The sequence below is a fragment of the Diceros bicornis genome, chromosome 23, assembly GCF_020826845.1.
Source record: "Diceros bicornis minor isolate mBicDic1 chromosome 23, mDicBic1.mat.cur, whole genome shotgun sequence".
NCBI classification, from domain to species: Eukaryota; Metazoa; Chordata; class Mammalia; order Perissodactyla; family Rhinocerotidae; genus Diceros; species Diceros bicornis.
The window spans coordinates 1,891,260-1,913,170 of record NC_080762.1 but is presented as its reverse complement, the minus strand read 5'-3'; the positions used below and the strand labels follow the sequence as shown (position 1 = coordinate 1,913,170).

Below are 21,911 nucleotides of genomic sequence, written 5' to 3'. Positions count from 1 at the left end.
CAATTTTACTACAAGTGCTGAGGGATGGTCTTCCCTGTATTTATCCTGCTTGGGTTTTGCCCAGCTTCGTAAATCTGTGGGTGGTTGTTGTTTATTTGTTTGATCAGATTTGGATACTATTTGGCCACTAATTCTTCAGATATTTTCCCTGCTATTTCATCTCTCTTCTCTCCTTCTCAGACTCCTACTAATAGTATGTTAGACCGCACAGTGCTATTCCACAGTCACTGAAACTATTCACTTCTTTCTCAATCTTTTTTTTCACTCTGCTTCCATTTGAATGATTTCTAATAACCTGTTTTCCAGTCTATTGATCCTTTCTTGTATTGTGTCCTATAATTCCAAGTGATGACATTTTGACTTCAGATATTCTATTTTTCAGTTCTACAATTTCCATCTGGTTTTTTTCCAATTTACATATATCTTCTATAATTCTTCATATTTTCACCCATAATATCCATCTCTAACATATCTAAGTAGTCTCTGCAACGTATTTATCACTGTCATTTTAATGTCCTTTTCTGATAATTCCAAAATCTGTGTTGTCTGTGGGTCTATTTCTATTGACTGATTTTTTAAATTATGGATCACACTTTCCTATTTCTCCACAAATCTAGTATCTTCTGATGGTATACTAGACATTTTGGATGATCTCTTGTTGAGAGTTTGGATTCTGTTATCCTCCCCTTAAGAGTATTGAATTTTGGTAAAATTGGCAAATAAATTATTGGTGGTTCACCTTGATCATGTGGAGGCTTGGTTTCAGGTTTTATTAGGGTGGCTCTGTTTTGGTTTGGCTCTTAATTTTAGTCCTTAGTCCTGGGATGTAGTTTTTTATTCCTAAGGCTTCGCCCTTATGGAGTTTCAGTGGAAAGTTCAAACTGTTTATCAAGCCCCTGTAAATCGGTGAGGTTCACACTCTAAACTGTCCTTCCTGTATGCAGCAGCTGCTGAAATCCCTGCTCAGCTCTTCTGCCTTTCAGCTGCTGTTTTCCGTCTGGGGTCCTCTGAGTTTTATCCCACACATGTACATGTCAGGGGTCAGCCATGAACTGAAGGGGACTGTATACACAGATTTTGGGCCTCTCTCTGTGGCTCCTTCATTTAGGTGGTATCCCACTCAACTTCCAGGCATCCTGGCAGCCTCAAACTGACTCCTCCAGCCAATAAGACTGGCATTTTCTTCTCGCATTCTCTCTGCCTTCTGCCCTGCAGAACAGGGCGTTACCCCCCAAGGAAAAGCCATTTAAATGTGGATCTTACCCAATATGGTACCCTTCATCCAAAGATCAAAACCTTTCCAGTTTCTGACTACTTTTAGTCACTCTTTAGTGCTGTCAAACTTTTTTTAAAGTGTTTTTCCAATGTTTATAATTGTTACTGGCAGGAGGATCAGAGCAATAGAACCTACTCTGTCATTTCCAAAAGCCAGAACCTTGATGAGCAAAAGCAAATTTTAATGCAATCCAGTTTCCCAATTCTTTTCTTGTTATGGTTTATGGTATTTTTAAGCCTCGTTTAAGAAATTCTTTCCTATCCCAAAGTCATAAATACAGTTTGTATATTCTAAAAGTATTTTTTCTAAAGTAATTTTTAAAAATATTTGGTCTTCAATTCACTTGGATTTTTCATGCATGGCTTAAAGTAGGGATCCAATTTTATTTTACTTTTACAAGCATATAAACAAATTTTCCCAGTACCATTCCTGAAGAGTCATCCTTTCTACTCTGGTTCACAAAGCGTACCGTGTCAGAAATCTAGTCTCATGCATACCTCAGTCTGTTCTGGGCTCTCTCTTCTGTGCCCATGTTTTATTTGGCTATGCCTACACTCATACTGCAATGTCTTAACTACTGCATCTTATAGCGAGTCTTGTTATCTGGTAGAGCAAGTCCCTCCACTCCTTGTTCTCCAAAATTATTTTGCCTCTTCTTGGCCCTTTATTTTTTCAAATAAATTTTAAAATCAATTTGTCATATTACACGGAAAGCCCTGCTGGGGAGAATTAACATCTTTAAGATATCAGTCCTTCTCATCTACAAACGTAGTATATTTTTCCATTCATTCAGGTCTTCTTTCATGTCTTTCTATAAACTTTTATAAATTTTCCACAAAATTATATTTTGTTATTATATTATGTTATATTTAATATATCTTTTTAAAATTATCTTTTCATCCAATTTTTCCCAACTTACTCTGCCATATTAAATGAATTTCATCAAAATTGTTCACTAAAGCTATAAATTCTAAGATTTATTCTAGAACACATACTCTAAAGGATATTAACAGTAATTTAACTCTCATTTGCAAAGAATTTTTATGTCATGGATTTATCAAGTGTCTTATCCTGTACACTCACCAAGAAACTCCGCGGTCTCTACTTTCAGTGTCCATGAAATTGGAGTCCAAAAACATGTCTTTATAGATCCGACCAACGAGGCAGTACATATCTGAAGCAACCTGCCCTTCACTTTGCACCAGTGGAATCATGATGTCAAGAGCCTTTGCTCTGTCTCCAGGGAGATTTCTCCTAGGGTAGGGGATGAAAACGTCATTGTGTCAATACAGATGACAGAAGCAAGAGAAGCCAAGCAGCTTTATAAAACTCCATTTAATATAATGATTCAAATGGTGAAGTTTGGCAGGATAAAAACAACAATTAGATGTTGAGAGTCCTCTGTAAACATCTGTCCTGCCTTTTTATTTTTTTATCCTATTGCCCGTCTGCTGGGTCTAACAAGGATCTCTTTTGAACTGCTTTTCTGATAATGGTGATGGATTTGTACTTATTTATCCATATCTTTCCGATTTCCCTCAGTTTACATGCAGGTTCAAGCCAGTGGAGTGAGGTTAGGAATTCGGTCTGTGGCCCAGATAGAATGGGGCAGAATCAACAAATCCAAACGGGGACAAAATCTTGACTTTGGATTTCAATGGCTTCCACTCCAAAACACCCAGCAAAGTAATTCACAGACAATACCAACAAACCAACTTTAAGCCAAGAGCCTAATTTCCATTTGTGACCAATTACGTACCGAAGCTGCTTTACGTAGCTCAGTTTAAAACAGTAAGTATGTATAGACTATTCTCAAAACCAGGTAAAAATTCTTATGAGAGTTATTTCTTGGACATTGAAAACATTATGCTACATGAAAAAAGCCAGTCACAAAAGACTATGTATTGTGTGATTCCATTTATATGAAATGTCCAGAATAGGCAAATCCACAGAGACCAAAAATAGACTAGCGGCTACCTAGGTCTGGGGGATTTGGAGGGAGAGGGGAGGGTGACTGCTAATGGGTAGGGGGTTTCTTTTTGGGGTGATGAAAGTGTTCTAAAATTTGTTATGTTGACGGTCACACAACTCTGTTAATATATTAAAAAGCATTGAATTGTACAACTTAAATGGGTGAACTGTATGGTATATGAATTATGTTTCAAAAAAGCTGTTATAAAAAAAGAGTTATTTCTGTTCTCAGATACTTCTTTAAATCTTTCTGTCCATGAAATTCCTTTTTTCCTTTGTCCTAAATACCTTGAGCTTAGAATAACGCTCCGTACAAACATGCCCATCGATTCATTATATTCTACTTTAGGAAAGGTAAAGATGAAACACAGACAAAGAAAACTATAAGAGGCTCTATGGACTTTCATTTTTCATTTCCAAATAGAACCTAGTCCAGTCCATCTCTCAAAAAGGGTTTATCTGAAAACCCGCTGGAGCAGGTAAGCTCTGGAGGTCTCACCTCACTGCGCCAAATCTAAAGAAAAAGATGTTTAATAAATGGGGAGATAAAATACGCTTTCATTACACATTTATTGATAAAGTTAGCAAGTCTGTGGCTTGGTGGACAAAGAAGGAAAGCAACAGTCTCCGGTGGAACAGCATGCTGACTTCTTTCTTCATAACAGATGCAGGAGAACCCAGTGATGAGGAACAGACAGCAGCATCAGCCAGACCTGGGTCTGAACCTCAGTTTCATGACACGCTAACCATGAGCCTTGAAGGAAAGTTATTCAACCTTTCCCGCTTCCGCACCTCATCTGTGAGACAATCAAGCCTTAAGTGACAATGGCAAGTGCTCAACAGACAAGATGTCCCCTCTCCTTTTCTCTTCATCATTCTCTTCAGTTGTCATAACTACATATATACTCAACTCTCTACCACGGAAGAGAATAGCACAACTAAGCCGTGGACAGCCCAGCGCTTCACCCTCTCCACGGCCAGAGCAGGGACGGCCCTCCCGGAGACTGTGCACGGAGGGGGGCGCCCTGACGTGACAGAGGGGTAAAGGCAGGACTGCAGCAGCAGTGTCAGTCCTGGTCCTGGCAGATCCATGGACTCACGACCTAAAATGTGGCCCACAGAGTCTTGATTACAAGTAGGAGTGTTCAGAGCAGTCCCAGTGAAAATATTCTCTGGTTAGGAATATGTTCACCCGGATATAACTACCCTTCCTCTACTTAGTTAATTTTTGCGTGAATAACCATTTGGTGTTGAGTATATTTGCTTAAAGATAATATCATAGTCATGCAATTTAAAAAATTCTAAAGATGCATAAATAGCAAATACAAACTCTGACAGACAAGAAAAAGAATTTTAAGAATTTAAATATACAAACAGTAAGGGCCTTTTTTTCACTGACAAAAAAATCAGAATGCATGCTTCCTATATTTTATATGGTTGAAGTAGAAATATTAATATTACATATAGGGAGTGGTTGTGATGCTCCAGCAAAAACATACCCAAGAAAGACTACGCGGGTTGAAACACCACCCGTTGGCACATCGTGGACGGGAACTGTCTCCTCTTACCTGTTCAGCGCAAATGCATAATGGAACTGCACGTGGTGATGGGCGGCCAGGTCAAAGGTCGGCAGCTTTTCCAGCGTCTCCACCAGCTTCACGATCGAGTCGTAGTCCTGCCAAACAAGAGGGGAAGCACAGAGAACTAAACCACTTGGAGAAAGTTTTGACAACAAAATGCCTTTTGATGCCCAGATAACTGAACCTGAGAAGAACATTAAAAAGAGAACTAGAATCCACGGAAGGCTCTGAAGAATCTAGAACCAAGAAGAAATTGTTTGTTTTTTTTAAATTAGGGGTTTGGATTACATAGATAAAAACATTAGAAATACAGAGTTTTCACATCTGACCCCAAAAAACAATAAACTACCTAGCATGATAATGCTATATTGTCTAAATATGGTGGCTGATCTCTCCATGGAGCCAGATTTTGGTAGGCAGTATCCTATCAATTACTCTCAGGGAAATAATTTACAAAATATTGAGGTCGTGAGCACTGACTGAATTTCTGTTATAAGGAACAAAACGATTTCATGTCAACATGAGTAAGCTACTCTTGTCACGGGATCCTACGTGCCACACCTCTCCACGTATGTGAGTCTCTGCTGACCACACGAAGATTTACTCAGGCCTGAAAGGCTGGGAATAAGAAACGACAAGTCACTCAAATTTTACTGTAAAAGTCTAACAGCAAATCTTCAACTAAGAAAGGATTTCATTCTACCTAGCATATTTTTAAAATTTTAAGACGTCAATAAAAATAATATGGCATGTTAGTGTGTTTTACACTATACATTTTAAAAGTTATTTTTATAATTAATAAATTGCATATTTCTCACTTTTGACCAATTAGATCGAGCACTATCAATTTCAAGCAAGACAATTTCAAGGAGTAAGAGATATGTCCAGAAGGCTCTAAAAATTTCTGCTATTTGCCAAAACAAAGGTTTCACTTATGGACCAACAGCGGGCCTGAGGCTAACAGAACAGAACAGACTGTCCACGGGTTAGCTGTGTGTGAAGATTTTTCTCTTTGTTCTTTTGGAGGAAAAAGTCAGATCTTTAACATACAAGTCTTTCACAATCACTGATGGTTAACTCATACTAGTTTTTTTCACTCATCATAAAATCTCAAAATAGAAAGCTTAGGAGACTCAATAAAAAATTACATGTAGCAACATGAATGACTTATTCACTAACTAAAATTTGATGTGAACACTCCCTTATTCCTCCAACACACTACATGACAGACTTCATTTGAAGCATCTTCTCACCTGGATATCTCTGTAGGAAAGTAACAGATTGATGACAATATCTGGTGTCAAGACTTCAATATTATCTACTCGCTGCCGAATTCTTGCCAATTCAGCCGCCAGTTCTTTGCCAGTGTATAAATTACGAGCTTTCCTGATATCATTGAGTATAGATTCCTGGAAATACTGGCTGGTGGGGAAACACACATTTCAAGAGTTAACACCAGAAAGGATTTCAATGAAGAGCAATAATTTTACAAGGAAATGAATGACATTTGCAGTATTAGTAGCTTTCAATTCATTAAAATACAGAGAGTGAACCTCATATATCTGGCATTATTTAAAAATTTGGGAGTGCTATATTTCTTTTAACACTCTGCCTTGCTTCAGAAAGAAAGGTAAAGATATTCCATGTGAACTAATTTGCCAAGAACCTGCAATGCGCCACCTAAAATGCCAATAAATAAATAAAGTGTGCCTATGATTTGAACATAATATGACCTTTACTTGCTGACTCAGCATCATCATTTATTAACATAAATGATTGTTTTTAACTAAAATATAATAATAATTTCAGCAATTTTTCCAGAGTTCTTGCTTGTACACTGAAAGTCCCTGGACATTTATTCGGTTGCTGGGTCTGTACTTCACATCCGTATCCTTTGATAGTATTTTTGTCTCTACCATCACTATAATGCAGTTAGCAGTTTGGGGGGTTTGCTTTTTTTTTTTTTGCTCATTTCAAGTTATGCTGTGAATAAAGTGAAAAAATGCAACATGCAGACTATGTGGCATCCATTTTATCCACTTAGAGGATATTATACACTTTTTCCTGGTTCTTAGCCATGTACTATATCTAAGAAACACCTGACAAGATGCACAAATAAATGAAGTAGAATGACACTTTGTTGTCATCACAAACGGCATTATTAACTTTACCTGGAACTCGCCTGTGCCACCTTCAAAATCTGAAGGAAGCGATCCACGAGAGGCAAGCAGATGGGCCCGAGGAACAGCTCGAAGTTGGGCTGCATGAGCTCCGTCAGCCCCTTCACAAAGCTGCTGTCGCAGCAGTAGACCTTGTGGTGCGGTGTGATCATGTAGGGAACGAACGTATAGTTCCCGGTGCACATCTGCGGGGAGAGGGGCAGCAAGGGTGAGCCGGCCTGTGGGCTCCTTGCTGACCAACCCCAAGTCTACTTCCCTGAGTCATTTTAAATAACAATCCCGAATGCGAAGGGAAGTAGAAAAACCTCACTTCTCATTTATGACCTACGAAAACGGAAATTTCTTCCCATTTCTTTAATTGCTTACTTCAAATAATTAGGACTTACAGATGATCCAAAAAACAGAATGGCACAGTTTCTATCAATCAATTAAATATTTATGCACCATCTCTAATGGCTAATGCCCCATGATATACGCTGTAGGAAAAACAAAGTAGTTTAAAACATGTCCTTCGGCCCTCAGGGAATGCAGAATTGAATCACAGAGACAGAGCGTAATTATACGAAAATACTAAGAGCTGACACATAAGGGCTGCCCCTGTCTCTTGGGCAGTGCGGCCAGAACAAAGCCGCTCCCCTCCAGGCGACTATGTCTCAGTCAACGGCTCCACTAGCCTCCAGGTTACTAAAACTGAGACCAGAAATTACCCCTGATGCTTCCATTTCCTTCACCTCCATATCGCATCAGAGTCCTGTCTATTCTACCTCCAAAACGTGTCTCATATTTGTCTATTTCCCTCCATCTTCCTGCCAGCACGTCAGTCCAGGCCACGAACACACTCTCCTGAGCCACTGTAACCGGCTCTCAGCTGCTCTCGCTGCTTCCACCCCTGCCCTCCTGTCTCGCTCAGTGTGCCTGTCACTTCCTAACGATGCCAGGGGAGGCATCTGCTTTAGCGCAGGCAAAGGCAGAGCTGGGAAGAAGAAAGGGGCAATGGATCGGACACCCCTGAGTAAGCAAGTCTAACTGGAGCTGAGGGCTCAGGGAAGGGACTCGAATGCACAGGTAAGGATTTTAAACTATATACGCCGGGCAGTGGGAATCCTGGAGGACAGAGCAGGAAAGAAAACACAACCAAAGCTGCACACTGACAGTCTGCAGACAGCAAGATGGACTGAAAGCTGAAGAAATGAGGCAAGAAGCTCCAAAGCCTGACCAGATGGGCAGCAGGAGTGACCCATGCACTCCACGTCAAACAGAAAGAACCATGTAGAACCGGCAACTGGTTACAGATACTGAGAGAGAGGAAGAAGAAGCAATCAGAGGCGACTCCACAGTCTTAAACGGGGCTACCTAAAAAAGAATGAGATCATTAAACACAGCAAGAATTCAGAAAGCAGAAACACCTTCAATCACGAACATGCTGCACATGGGGCACTTGTTCTGTCAGGTAACTAATCACAGACACAAGCTGACCTCCAGGGGAAATACGAGAAGAACTTCAAGAAGCTGAGACCTGATCTGGGTAGGGTCATACGTCCACTTTTAGAGGCTGGGATTTCAGGGGAGCAGGACACTAAAGTGAAAATGTCCAGAAGAGAGTTGGAAATACAGGATTGGAACATAAAAGAGTTTCGAGCCGAAACACAGACCTGGGAATTACTTGGTGTGGTTGAATCTAAGGACATGGGAGAGAACTCTAAGAGAAAACCATAAAGAAAGAGGAAAGCAGAGGGCTGAAAACTAGAGTGAGATTGTGGAAACCACTTATCACTGTTCCAGGGAGCAGGGGAGTCCAGACTGTCGGTTCCTGGCCATATCAGCTTTATGGTGAACAACACACCACCCCTCTCACCCTCAGAACTAAAGAAATGAGGGCAAACATTCATTCAGCACGTGCATGTGCCAAAGAATGAACGGTCACACGTTCTCAACAGCTCATGGGGAAGACACGACTGTCTCCAGCCCACAGGTGGGATTCAGGTGAGGCTTACAGAGGTCATGCAGCTGGTCTGGGCTGTGTTTGGGACTCCAGCCAAGGGCATCCCCTTCTCTAGAGGGTATGTGATCATCAGGAGGGGGTCGGCCACCCTCCCTGGAGGCCTTCACATGCTGGCACAGCGAGCCTTTGCCTCAGGTCACCTTCCGCGGAACCCTGTACAAGCCAAGTTACTGCCTCACAGCAAGTGGACGAGAGATGCCAATGCCCGTGCAGCCAGACTGAATCACTTGTGGACGCAATATTCTTTGAGGCACTTGCTGGATGTCAGGTTACGAAGCAGAAACTGGATCTGACTTTCACTGAAAGTATGAGGGGAAGTGCCAGAGGATGAGATATGATTTTTAAATCAAGGACACTAAATTGCTCCTTTCTCAAGAGGATCCCAAAGCGCGTCCACCAACCTGACCCTTTCACCCAGACCGTTGCCTAAGCAGAAAGAACGGCAAGTACATCAAGAGGGTGCTTTCCAAAGCTTCTGGGCTAAAACTGATGGGGTACAGGAAAGCAAGAGAATCAAATACTCCTGTTTTAGATAGCACTCTAGCACAGAATTACAAAGAAAACGCTCTGCATCTTCTAAGTCACACAATAAGAACAAACAGACGAAGAGCCAAGAAACCAGAAAAGCTATTAGAGTTTTGGAATATTCTGCTGCTGCTGCTGGATGAAGTTCTGTATCCTCAGAAGCCTTAACACCATGTGTATTTGTGTCGAAGACATGAAATATAATACATTATTATGGAAATACTGGGCATCGGGGAATAACGCATCTGTGTAAACTCATTCCGGGAGAGAACGACTATCAGCTGACTGGGTGTGTGTTGAGCAGTGGAGGGGGAAGAGAGAAAAACGAGAGTCCTGCCAACAGCAGAGAAAAACGGATTCCTGAAACCGTCTTCTTCAAACCTTTCAAAGCCCTTGCTGGAATACCCAGCAGGCTGAGGTTTTCCTAAGTTCCTGGCCTGACTGCACTATTTGGAGTCTCTTCCTCATGTCTCTGAGGCAATAAATATTTTTTTTCAATTTCCCATTGTTGACATCCAAAAAAAGGGGAGGATGGTAATCTGCAGGAGGCAGGTGGATGCTACAAGGCCTGAGCTCCGAGACGGCCCGGCTAGTGGGCAGTGGGAGCAAGCAAGGGGTGGTCATGGGATGCTGTGTTTTTAAAAAAGATACCAATTGCCAAGAAAAGGACTTTTTCAAAATGACGAGAACTAATGATATGGGAACATTTATTTCCCAAGTTGGCTCACATGTAACTTGGAAATATTATTACTGCAATTTCTGTTTACAGATTGCTACCAAACCCAGAGTTTGAAATAACTAATAATCCAAAGCAAATGAAAACAACCGCCATGTGATCAGGGACAGACACCTCAGGGCAACACTGCCTTCTACTAATAAGACATTAATTCTGAAATATGTAAACCTGCTTCTTGAAGGAGAAAGACCACATTTCCTTACATTTCAGAACACTAAGGCCTGGTCACAAAGTGACCACGCTGATCTCTGGCCCATGTTTGTTTTCACGGCTATAAAAACCTGCAGCCCAGGGGCTGGCCTGGTGGCGCAGCGGTTAAGTTCACACGTTCCGCTTCAGCAGCCCGGGGTTCACGGGTTCAGATCCCAGGCGTGGACCTACGTGCCACTCATCAAGCCATGCTGTGGTGGTGTCCCATATAAAGTAGAGGAAGATGGGCACGGATGTTAGCCCAGGGCCAATCCGCCTCAGCAAAAAGAGGAGGATTGGTAACAGATGTTAGCTCAGGGCTAATCTTCCTCACAAAAAAACCCAAAAAACAAAAAAACCCACAGCCCAAAATCTAGTCTTATTCCATCTAATTACTTTCAATGTTTTTTTTTTTTAAATAATGCCAATTCTGTCTTTCAGTTTTTAAAAACTACATCAAGAACATAAGTGTGTGTCGAAAATGAATTAAGCTTCTGGGAAGAAATGCTCTCAGCGTTCAAACACACTGAGTTACAGGCTCAAAAGACTCAACTTGTGATAAGGATGGCCAGCACATGAAACACAGCAGCTTCCTCAAGTCAACGGGCGACTTGTTCATGACGTGCAGCATCCAGTCATCTTATGACCCTGCTTCTCTACGTGTGAGACTGTCGCAGGGCACGCTTGGCTCTTTCCTGCCAGTCAAGTCAATAGATGCTACCTCCTCTGAAAGACCTTCTGTGACCACTGGACATCACAGCTACCCCCTCTTTAGCACATCACCTTACGCTAACTTCCTAATTTATTTGTTTACTTTCTCCCCCAACTAGACTCTGGCCCTTCTCACTCGTCATCTCAGGGGACAGTTATGAACGTGGCTGTTTCCACTTTCAACCTCCACAGTGAGTCCCTTGTGGCAGCAAGCCCAAAGCCTAGCACCCAGTACACATCTGATCAATATTTGTTTAATAAAACCCGTTACACTGAATTGATGCATGAGGTAGTAATTGCTCACTTCCTGTAGAGATGTGAAGGATGAGTTTATAATGGCAACATTATTTATGCTGCAAAGAATCTCTGCCTGGTGAAATCTTAGCCACAAGTATTTAAATTTCTGATCCAAGGGAAAACTAACAATTGTTCTTACAATCCTACCATCTTAAATGGAATCATGTGCAGATCTTTACGGAGGATATTTCCACTCTGACTTACAGAGATATATTCTTTAAGGCTGTAAACACTGGCTTACTTTCCAACATGAAAAATACAACCACTGGCATAACAAGGCTGATTCCACCATATATTATAATTTTTCTTCATGCATTTTTAAAATTTTGAGCTTTTTTTTTCACTTTTCAACTTTTGTTTAAGTGTGTGTTGAGGGTAGGAATTCTGTAGCGTGGCCTCAAAGGCAAAGTGAAAGTTTTAGGAACTTAAATCAATCTCCATAGACAGATGACAGACAGACAGAGATAGAAATATGTTTATATACACATCTCTCTATATGTGTGTATACCTGTGTCTGTATATGTGTATGTATATCTATAATTTGTACCTATATAGTATATATAGATATAGTGTATATACATATATACTGTATATAGATATCTATGTGTGTAGATATATACATACACATATATGTATATATGCATACATATACATATGTGTGTATACCTGTATGCGTATATGCTGCTTTAGTGCCACACAGAATTACACAAAATTGGATCTACTATGGAAAATTTTTTTCCAAAACATAATTACATATAGAAAAAAACAAGCATCAGTGTCATCTCCTAATAGTACAAAGTTTCATTATAAAGGAATATTTAGATAAAATAACCCATATTTATATTGATATGTCAGAAACTCTAAAAAGGGAAAACAGATAAAGATTAATAATTTGTGGAGATGAGAATACTAGAGATTAGCTGAGGGAAAAGAAAAGATAAAAACACTTCTGGAAGGGTTAAGTAAAATACTCACAGTATTCTTCTGGAAAATGATTTCCTGAAAAATGAGAAAAAAAAAAAGCAAAGCAGAAGTTAATACAAAATTAAGTCATTCAATTAATTAACTGAACTATTCTATGTGGGAAAATTTGTATTAACAATTTTATCATTTATTATTAGCAATCAGAAAGTTCAGGGGGTGTAGAATAAATTCCTGCATCTGAGAAGTTTACAATCTGATGGAGGAAACAGGAGAGCACAAAAGTATCGTCTATGGTTTAAGGAAAACAGCACAAACAGGTAAAATCCAAAACCTGAATAATCTAAAAATCTTTTCTGCAGAATATGTATACGCAGAATAATCTTATCGGCCACAATCTTTTTGGGAAAAGGTTAAAACAAGTTTGCTTTCCCTAAGTACAACCTCATAGTGCCCCGGGAGGGCACCAGGCAGCACGTGCCTCCCGGGCAGCTGGAAATAAAGGGTATTGGCTCCTCATCACAATGGGCAATCCACACATAGATAACAGGACATCTGACAGTAAATGGTCATAAATATCGTTTAAGTGTTGTTCAATGAGAAGTGGAATGTGATAAACACACTGCAGGCAGTGTCCCCATCTTCTGGGTTGTGAGGAGTAAGTGAGATCACGCAAACAACGTAGCTACATGGTGTCTGGCGCAGAGAAAGCTCTCGATAAAGCCGCTACCATCATTATTATCCCTACACGTGAAAGTGACGAGAGACAGGGAAGAGAAATCTAGAGAAGCCTGTGCTATAAAGGCTTCACTGAGGGTGGGGAATCATGATTTTGAAAATAGAAATGGGACAGCATATTGGAAAAGATGGCATGTATGTTGTCATGGAAACAGGAAATGTAAGGCATTTGTGGAGCCTCCAAGGCTGGGGGTGGGGTGTCCATCTGGCTGAGAAGAGGCGCAGACCTGGCAGGTAAGAACAGGGTGAGGCAGGGCCCCGCCAACCGGCCCATTCTTCATCCCAGGATTAACACGGGCAAAGGTGAACCAAGGACGGCTTTGGCTTAGAGCAGAATGTAAGAATGCCAAATGTTTAAGAATAACAGATGAGTACACAAAAATGTATAGAGAAGGAATTATGCTGAGTAATTCCGAGAGCCATAAAGATGTATATAAAATACCAAAAGAGACCTTTCGATACCTCACAATCTTGCTGATGAAAACGGACGCATACACATTGAAAAAGAACCATTCCAAGCCTGGATGCACATGCGTGTACACACACACGTACCACCAGAGCAAGGGCTGGGCTTCTCGGAGAAATGAGAGGTCACTAGAGACTGAGGAAGGGCGGGAAGATCAGCAGAGAAGCTGGAACTTGACGAGCCAAGGAGGACAGACACAACCGCCAAAGGAAAAGCTGGGAGGGGGTCCAGGCGAGAGGACCAGGAACAGCGAAGGCCCATTTAGGGAACAACAATACTCTCATTGGGACGAAAGAGGGCAGTCCGTCAGGAGAAATACAGAAGAGAGAGTTCAAGAGGTATTGGAAAAAGATCTTGAATTTATTCATCGCGTTAAAGCAGAAAGTTCATTTTGGCACATACTGATCCTAACGTTACAAAGTTATTTGGGGCCTTACTGAAGAACGCTCTGAATGCTAAAATAAAGTATTTTACTTAGAGGGCATGTGGCGGTCCAAGTGTCCTTGAAGGTGAGTGCTATCCACGAAGAAGCATCAGGACACACCGGATGCTGTTTGTAGCAGCAGAGGCTGGGACCAGCGCACGGCTGTCAGCCGGGAACGGGGGACTAAACTGTAAACGCCAGTGCCCCCACACGATGGAATACAGCGCCGCTGAACAAAGCACGAGGAAGCTCTCTGTGCAGTGACACGGACAGACCTCCAAGACACACCGCGGGGTGAAAGAAGGCACAGCACAGAATGGTTTTTACCCTATGCTCCTATTTATGCATAAAAGGGAGAAAGGAAAATTCTATTTTGTACATTCACAAAATCTCTCTGGAAGGATGTAAAGAAGCTAGTTAACAGTGTTGCCAATGGAGAGGGAGCTGGCTGGCTGAGGGACACCAATGGGAGAATGGCTTTTCACTCTATATCCTTTTAAATTTTTGTATCAGGTGAATGTATTACTTAAGAAAGATAAATAAAGGCAAATCTTGTTAAACTTTTAGAAGTACCACTTAGCTGGTATTTAGTACTGGACGGGAAAGCAGTTAGGAAGCTATTGCAAAAGCCCAGGGACGCTGAAAGAAAGGCCTGGTAGGGGCCGGCCCAGTGGCGTATTGGTTAGGTTTGTGTGTTCCGCTTCGATGGGCTGGGGTTTGTGGCTTCAGATCCCAGGTGCAGACTTACACGCCACTTATCAAGCCATGCTGTGGCAGGCATCCCATATATAAAGTAGAGGAAGATGTTAGCCCAGGGCCAATCTTCCTTAGCAAAAAGAGGAGGATTGGCAGCATATGTTAGCTCAGGGTTAGTCTTCCTCACCAAAAAAAGAAAAAAGAAGGGCTTGGACAATGGTGGTTCCTGGGGGGAGGGAAATCAAGAGACAGAAGAGTGATGCTGTGGAGGAACTTTGAAAGGGGCCTTCCCACAGGTGTTTCACAAGGAGTCAACGCACCTCTCTCTCTCACACACACACAAACACACACACACACAATGCTTCATGAAAAAATAGAAAAATGTTGGACAATCACAAAGCCAGGAACACAGTATGCAGAATTCTCCAAACTTGATTTATGGGGCATCTCTCCAAAGTAGCAAACCACACCCTTTCAGACACTGCTCTTTTGACAGGAACATCCTTCTCTCTTCCTTCTAAGTAACAAGGAAAAGCCTGTTTCTTCATGCTGTACCACACAGCATCCTCTGTATGTAGCATAAGAACCTGTTCCCCGGGAAGCTGGACTTGACTGACTTCAATGACACCTATCCGCCCCACAGAAGAAGATTACGTCCTTATTTTTGCCGTCATCAACCCTCGCACAGACCTCTGTGACAGCACTGCATGGACTGCACTGCAAATGTTTCTTCATGATTCTCCCAGCCTACATCATGAGCTCCACGTATGGAAGGGCCACATTTTGTTCATATTTGCATCCCCACTGATTGTCGAGAAAATCACACGGCAAATAGTAGGCACTCAATACAAGCATGAACAGATGAGTGAGCTCATGAATGTATAAAACAGTGGACTAGGAATCAGAGCAGACACGTTTAAGTTTCGGCTCTGCTCCAGCTACACGTGTCATTTTGCCTCTCTCTAATGTAACGCACTTAGAGGCTGGATGGAGCGACTGCTCCTCTCTTCCAGCTCCGTATTCTATCATCTGCTTTTGGCTAAAGGCCCATCACAGTCAGAGTTGTCCTTGTGCCACTGCAAGGAGAGACGCCCCCACGCCCAGCAAAGGAGCCACTCTCCCATCACCTCTCTTTTGGTGAGCAGGTGCAGACACGGAAGTGGAAGGGAAGGGGGCTGTGGCGAGGACTGAGGGAGCCTTCTCCTCTGCTCAGCACTGCAGAAGACAACCACAGCGCTGTTGGCCTACAGCCAGCATGGTACGTCTTCCCGAGGAATGGCTCGTTGGAGAATTAACCCTCTTACACGTCTTCTTTGCTTTCACTCCAGGTAATGCTTGCACTACAACAAATTACGAAACGATATTAAAATCATCCCTATAGCAATCTGCTGCATTCTCGTGTTGTGTAGAAGCCAAATGGATACAAACTGTTCTCTTGAGGGAGACAGAATTGACTCACAGTTTATGACATAACCTTAAACGAGGCATCAACTTGAAAGAAAAACAGGTATCATTTGTGCCTTTTTTTTTTTTGGTGAGAAAGACTGGCCCAGAGCTAACATCTGTGCCAATCTTCCTCTATTTTGTATGTGGGATGCCGCCACAGCATGGCCTAACGAGCAGTGTGTAGGTCCACGCCCAGGATCCGAACCTGCACACCTCGGGCTGCTGAAGTGGAGTGCACGAACTTAACCACTACGCCACCAGGCCGGCCCCCTATTTGTGCATTTTTAACTCAGTACAAATAAATTGCAAACAAGACCTCGACAGGTATCTACCTCCTGAAGGGCAACAGTAAATGTTTAATTTGTACTAAATCCACTGCAGGAAAAAAGAAAGGGGGAAGGGGAACAAATTTAAGACATAACATATATTTCACATCACTTCATGGAAACCTCTCATCTAAAGTGCCCAGAAATACGGGCCGGCCCAGTGGCTTAGCGGTTAAGTGCGCGGGCTCCACTGCTGGCAGCCTGGGTTCGGATCCTGGGCACCCACTGACGCACCGCTTCTCCAGCCGTGCTGAGGCTGCCTCCCACATATAGCAACTAGAAGGATGTGCAGCTAAGACATACAACTATCTACTGGGGCTTTGGGGGAAAAATAAATAAATAAATAAATAATTAAAAAAATAAATAAATAAAGTGCCCAGAAATAAAAAGATAAAAACCAACACAGACTCCTGTTCCTCTCCAGTGAAAAGTCTCTGAAGGTGCATTACCCCACCACCACTTCATATCTGTCTAAAGTCTCAGGGGACTTCTGGTCAGTGCACTCTCTGGCTGTACCAGCAACATCCAAAAAACGTTTTTTTCAATATTCTGGTACCCTTTGGTAACCAAACAGGGAAGCAAGACAAAAGAGACGAACTGTCCAGGTCTCACTGCACAGGAAGGCAAAGATAACGTGTGATAGCTGTTTGGGACAAGATAATTCTGAAGGGGTCATTTTAAGGATAAATAAATGGAGTATCTCAAAAATTGGAAAGTGTTTGTGCCCAAAATTTCGGTAATTACAGCCAGGGGAAGGAAGTGGGAACAGCTGGTGGGGGCTGTCATGTTAGATAGACTCAGTGGGAGAAGCAGAACTAGCCACCAGGATCTGGTTTCCTCAAAGGAAAGCGGCAGCTGGGAGTTCTGGGCCAGGGAAAGAAGAACACGGTCCCTGCTGATGGCTTCTGGGTCTTCTCTGCTGACCCCTCTCTCTGCCCCAGTGAGTCTTGGCAAGTTTTCCACTAAAGTTGGGAAAAAGAGAGTGTGTCTTGTACTCCCCAGCTCCACCCTCTTAACGAATCTCAGTGCTTCCAAGTGAAACGAGGAAACATCAGACGAGCTCTTGTGAACACCCTCGGCCTCACTGAGAAGGTGGACTCACCCTCACCCTCCTGCTAAAACACAGCTGAGAGGCTCAGGAAGCACAGGTGCCAGGGAACCGGCCCACCTTTAAAGTTAGGAAACTCACTACATTTGTGTTTACACGCTAGGTTTAAAAGTTCGAGTTTAAAAAAACAACAACTTGATAATCTAAGAAAAACCTAGACAGTCATACTTTCACAGGACATATGAAATCTGTGGACAGACTTGCAGGGAAATGTACCTGATGACTAACCAAAGAATACGGGGCTGGCCCTGCTCTGACACTTAGTACCTATGTGTGCCCCTAGTCACTGCATCTCTCCGGGTTTATTTCTCATCTTCTACCTTTCCAATCTATACAGTAAGCATCTAACTTCTCTCTCTCATTGGGCTGTTTTTAAAAACCAAACAAAATAAGTTTATGAAAGCACTTGAAGCATTTTCAAGCCATATACAACGTGAGTACTAATATTATCAAAGCGAACAACCCCAACTCAACTCCTATATGACCAGATCTAGAGACATCTTGTTCCCGTATTGTCTGGTGTTTAGGGGTAAGAACACATCCTTCTCTTGATACGGGCAACTGTCAATTAAAACACCCTACACCAAAAGACAGGTTAAATTACACGGAAGCTGGAAAGTAATCCTAAAAGAAATTTTAGACTTTCTTCTCCTTCCCTCTTAATTTTGTTTCACGTTTAAATAAATATATCTCGGTGGGAGACTCTACTGTTAGTAGATGCATGTCTTCAGACTGGGCTGGGATGCTTATGAGTGACATTTTATACACACAGCATTTGAAACAGCTTCTTAACAAGGACTTCTCCTTATAATGTGTTGCTATTATTATAATTTACTTTCTCTTCTTTGACAGCAGCTGTTTCTTTCAGCAACGCCTAATTGGCCTATATTATTCAGGGGCAGATATTTCTTTTTTAAAAGGCTGAATTGTTGAAAAGCTACAGGTATAATGAATTTCTGTATAGTAAAATTACATTTTACACATAAATTTCAGTAAAAACTTCAAGGATGCATTCTAAAAGGACCCACATAGGATGAGGGGTTGGAGTGCCACAAAATCAACTTCCACAGAAAGAATCATTCATTCATAACGCACAAAAGGGAACAGAATTCGGGAGGTCTTGCCCCGTGTGGGCGGGAGTCAGCAGGCTCTCAGGCTCACATCTTCCGTGTGCAGTGGTATCCTCTGTGCCCTTTAAGGTGTTCACACTCCTGGGCCTATGATGACGTCTCAGCAAATGAAGAAAATATCAGGTGCAGACCCAGTGATATGACACCTCCACTCACCGCATAGCACAGACTTTGCTCTCCCTTTGACAAGATGGTAATAAGATGCTAGAAACAGTGGGCGGGGGCGGGGAGGGTACAGGAGGAATTAGGAAGGAGAGCGAGGGCACACTTTGTCCAGGATACAGATAATTCCTTACAAGATGCAGTATTGCTGACTGCCATGAATAAAACTGATTCTCCAGTCTCAAGCCCTTTCCCAAATCTCAGGGACGGCTTCTACAACTGGGAAATCAACTCCTCAAATGAATCTTTCATCTAGTTTGTCAACTCAAGATCAGCAGGGAAAACCTTGATAAAGCAGAGTTCACACATATTACTAACCTGCTCCTCCTCAAAACTACCTCTTTCTTCCCCCAATTTGACCAGGAATGATTACAGCTCAGATAAAACTCAGATCATTTCTGAAATAAGTAAAATAAAAAAATAAGACTGTTTCTTCTCTCAACAGAAAGAAAAATCTTTCCACGAAAGGAGTGTATGTGATGGCTCTGCTGAGCAGGAGAGAGTACAGAGCCCACGGCTGACAACAAGCGGTCGGTTACAGATAGGCAGACACTTGCAGGAAAGTCCAGAGACAGCACTGCAAAGGGGGTGGGGGGGACCGACGCCTCTGGCTCACAACCCTGACACTACTTCACAGGATCGGACTCTCAAGTGACTTCTTCCCTAGCACCGACTCTGCACTCTGCACCACTAAGTCAGGTGTTACTCTAAACTGCTGAAAAGAATGTGGTAAAAATTAATTGTTAGACTAAAAGAATCATAAACTTGTCAGTAGGTACAGAAGGTACAAATTTTATTTTCATACTCAATTCAATCTAAAACTAAATTCGTCTTAGTTATTTACCTTGGTAAGGGAGGTGAAACTTTAAGAAAAGGGAGTAGTGGTGTAAGAGCAAAAAAACGTTTTGATGGGTTTAAGAACACTCTGGAATCTGAACAGATTCACTGAATACAGGTAAAATTTCAATTTAAGTTTGAGGTATTTATAACAAAAATTACTTTGATCTCCTCACCAGTTTACTAGAAACTGGTGCAATCATCAAAATTTACAACATGGACATCACTGCTCTTTTCAAAATCATAACCATTTGCTTGAAGTGGACATGAATGAGTACTGGAAAAACAGACCTAACACCCAGCTTCACACACACCAGCTCCAAAGGAGACTGGGTCCCTCTGCACCTGCAGATAAAAGGTCACAGGTCTAGGTACCATGGAACTGTGTGAATGAGCGACTATGGCAATTGTACCATTTGTCAGAAGTGCCTTCCTTTTTAAGGCTGAATAATATTCCATTGTACGTATATACCACACTTTGTTTTTCTATTCATCCACTGATGGACATTTAGGTTGCTTCCACCTTTCGGCTATTGCGAATAAGGCTGCCTTGAACATGGGTGTACAAATACCTCTTTGAGATCCTGATTTCAATTCTTTTGGGTATATATCCAGAAGTGGGATTGCTGGATCATACAGTAATTCTATTTTTAATTTTTTGAGGAATAGCCATACTGTTAAAAATTGCTAAAAATTTTTAAAGGGCTAATTTAATGACAGTGTTACAAACTTTGGTTTGTGCCCCTAAGATTTCATGCTAGTCAAACCCCAATCTAGAAAATACTAAGGCACTGAGGCAAAGTAGGCATGTCAGCCACCACTATGTCCGTACTGTACTCAGTGGGATAGGGAAGGAGTAAGCATGTAGACAGACTGCTGCAGAGAACAGTCTATTAAGGAAAATCCCATCTGTAAAGGCACTTTTCAGGCAATGGTTAAAATACAGCTAAATTTCTTGAACAAGCAATAATCTCACATAATCATTACGTTTCAACACAAGCCGTGTCACCACTAACTAACAACATATCAGTCTCTAGAGAAACATTTATCCTGTAAAGGGTAAAATGGGAAGAAAGCCTATCTTAGGGCAGAAAGAAAGATCTAATGCATCTGAGGCTTTCTAACCACAGCTAGAACATCAGAAAAAATAAACTAAAAAATATTTTAGGATTCAAATGCCCAAAATATATGTATATTATCCTGATAGATACAGAAAATAACAGACAACAGCAACCTTTTTCTTTAAAAAAAGGTTAACTATGAAATATTTCAAGTATACTAAAAGTACAAAAATTATCACACACCCATGTATACACCACCTAGACTTAGAAATATCGTATTCCAGATATAGTTGAAGACTCTTGTCTTCCTTCCCAATTCTATTCCACTCCTACTCTGAATTTGTTGTGTATGATTCCCATGCACACTTCCACCCTTCTGTAACACAGATGTGTACAAAGGCACTGTCTTGCATGTGACTGCATTTGGTACAGATGGTGTCATACTGTACACATGCTCTGTCATTTGTTTTTCCCTCCACACTGTTTTTGAGATAAATTGATAGTGACACATAAAGCTTTTGTTAATTCACTTTAAGTCTCTATAATATTCTCTTAAATGACTATACCAGAAGGGGTTTATTCATTCTCCTCTTGACAGATATTTACTGGCTCCTGCAGGGAGGGGTTATCATAAACCACATTATAAACATCTTGATTATACCTCCCTACGCATGCCACAGACTTTTTGACAGCGCACCTAGAGTCAGAACTGCTGAGTCTGGTGCTGTGCCCATTTTATATTATTAGATGTGTCCCACACTCTCCCACGGCCGTGTGTAAGTTCCCACTGGAATTACAAGGGCTTCTACCTGTCAACTGTCTGGAGGTGTGTAGGGGTAGTTCCCTGTTTTGTTTTGCTTTGTGTTTATGAGCAGTATTGTTTAAAGTGAGTGGAGTGGCCTGGAAGGAAGAGAGGTAGTGAAAGAAGGGGAAGAAACACAGGAATTAGAGCTGAGAGCTGTTGCTATAAAGGAATTTCTGGTGACGGAAGAAATGGTTCATTAAAACAACTTCCTCCTTCACACAACAGCCATTGGCTTCTCCCAAGGCCCCTTTGAAGACAGTGTATTTCAGGTATCTGCCCCACAGCTCACTGGCCAGTGGTGTCCAGACTCACCCTTTCATTTAC

At 41.8% G+C, this 21,911-nt stretch overlaps 1 protein-coding gene across 4 annotated transcripts in view; it reads right to left on the bottom strand.

Moving 5' to 3' along the window:
- The window catches only part of MAP3K5 (mitogen-activated protein kinase kinase kinase 5), a 186,922-nt gene that overhangs the window by 104,027 nt on the left and 60,984 nt on the right, over window positions 1-21,911 (bottom strand). For 2 of the 4 annotated variants that reach the window (XM_058566201.1, XM_058566202.1), the window contains exons 3-7: window positions 12,443-12,466; window positions 6,999-7,192; window positions 6,081-6,249; window positions 4,816-4,922; window positions 2,360-2,530 (exon numbers count right to left, since the gene is read on the bottom strand). In XM_058566201.1, the coding sequence (XP_058422184.1) occupies window positions 2,360-2,530; window positions 4,816-4,922; window positions 6,081-6,249; window positions 6,999-7,192; window positions 12,443-12,466 (665 nt within the window). The remainder of the gene's footprint in view (window positions 1-2,359; window positions 2,531-4,815; window positions 4,923-6,080; window positions 6,250-6,998; window positions 7,193-12,442; window positions 12,467-21,911) is intronic. The other 2 variants (XM_058566199.1, XM_058566200.1) reach the window with 1 other exon arrangement.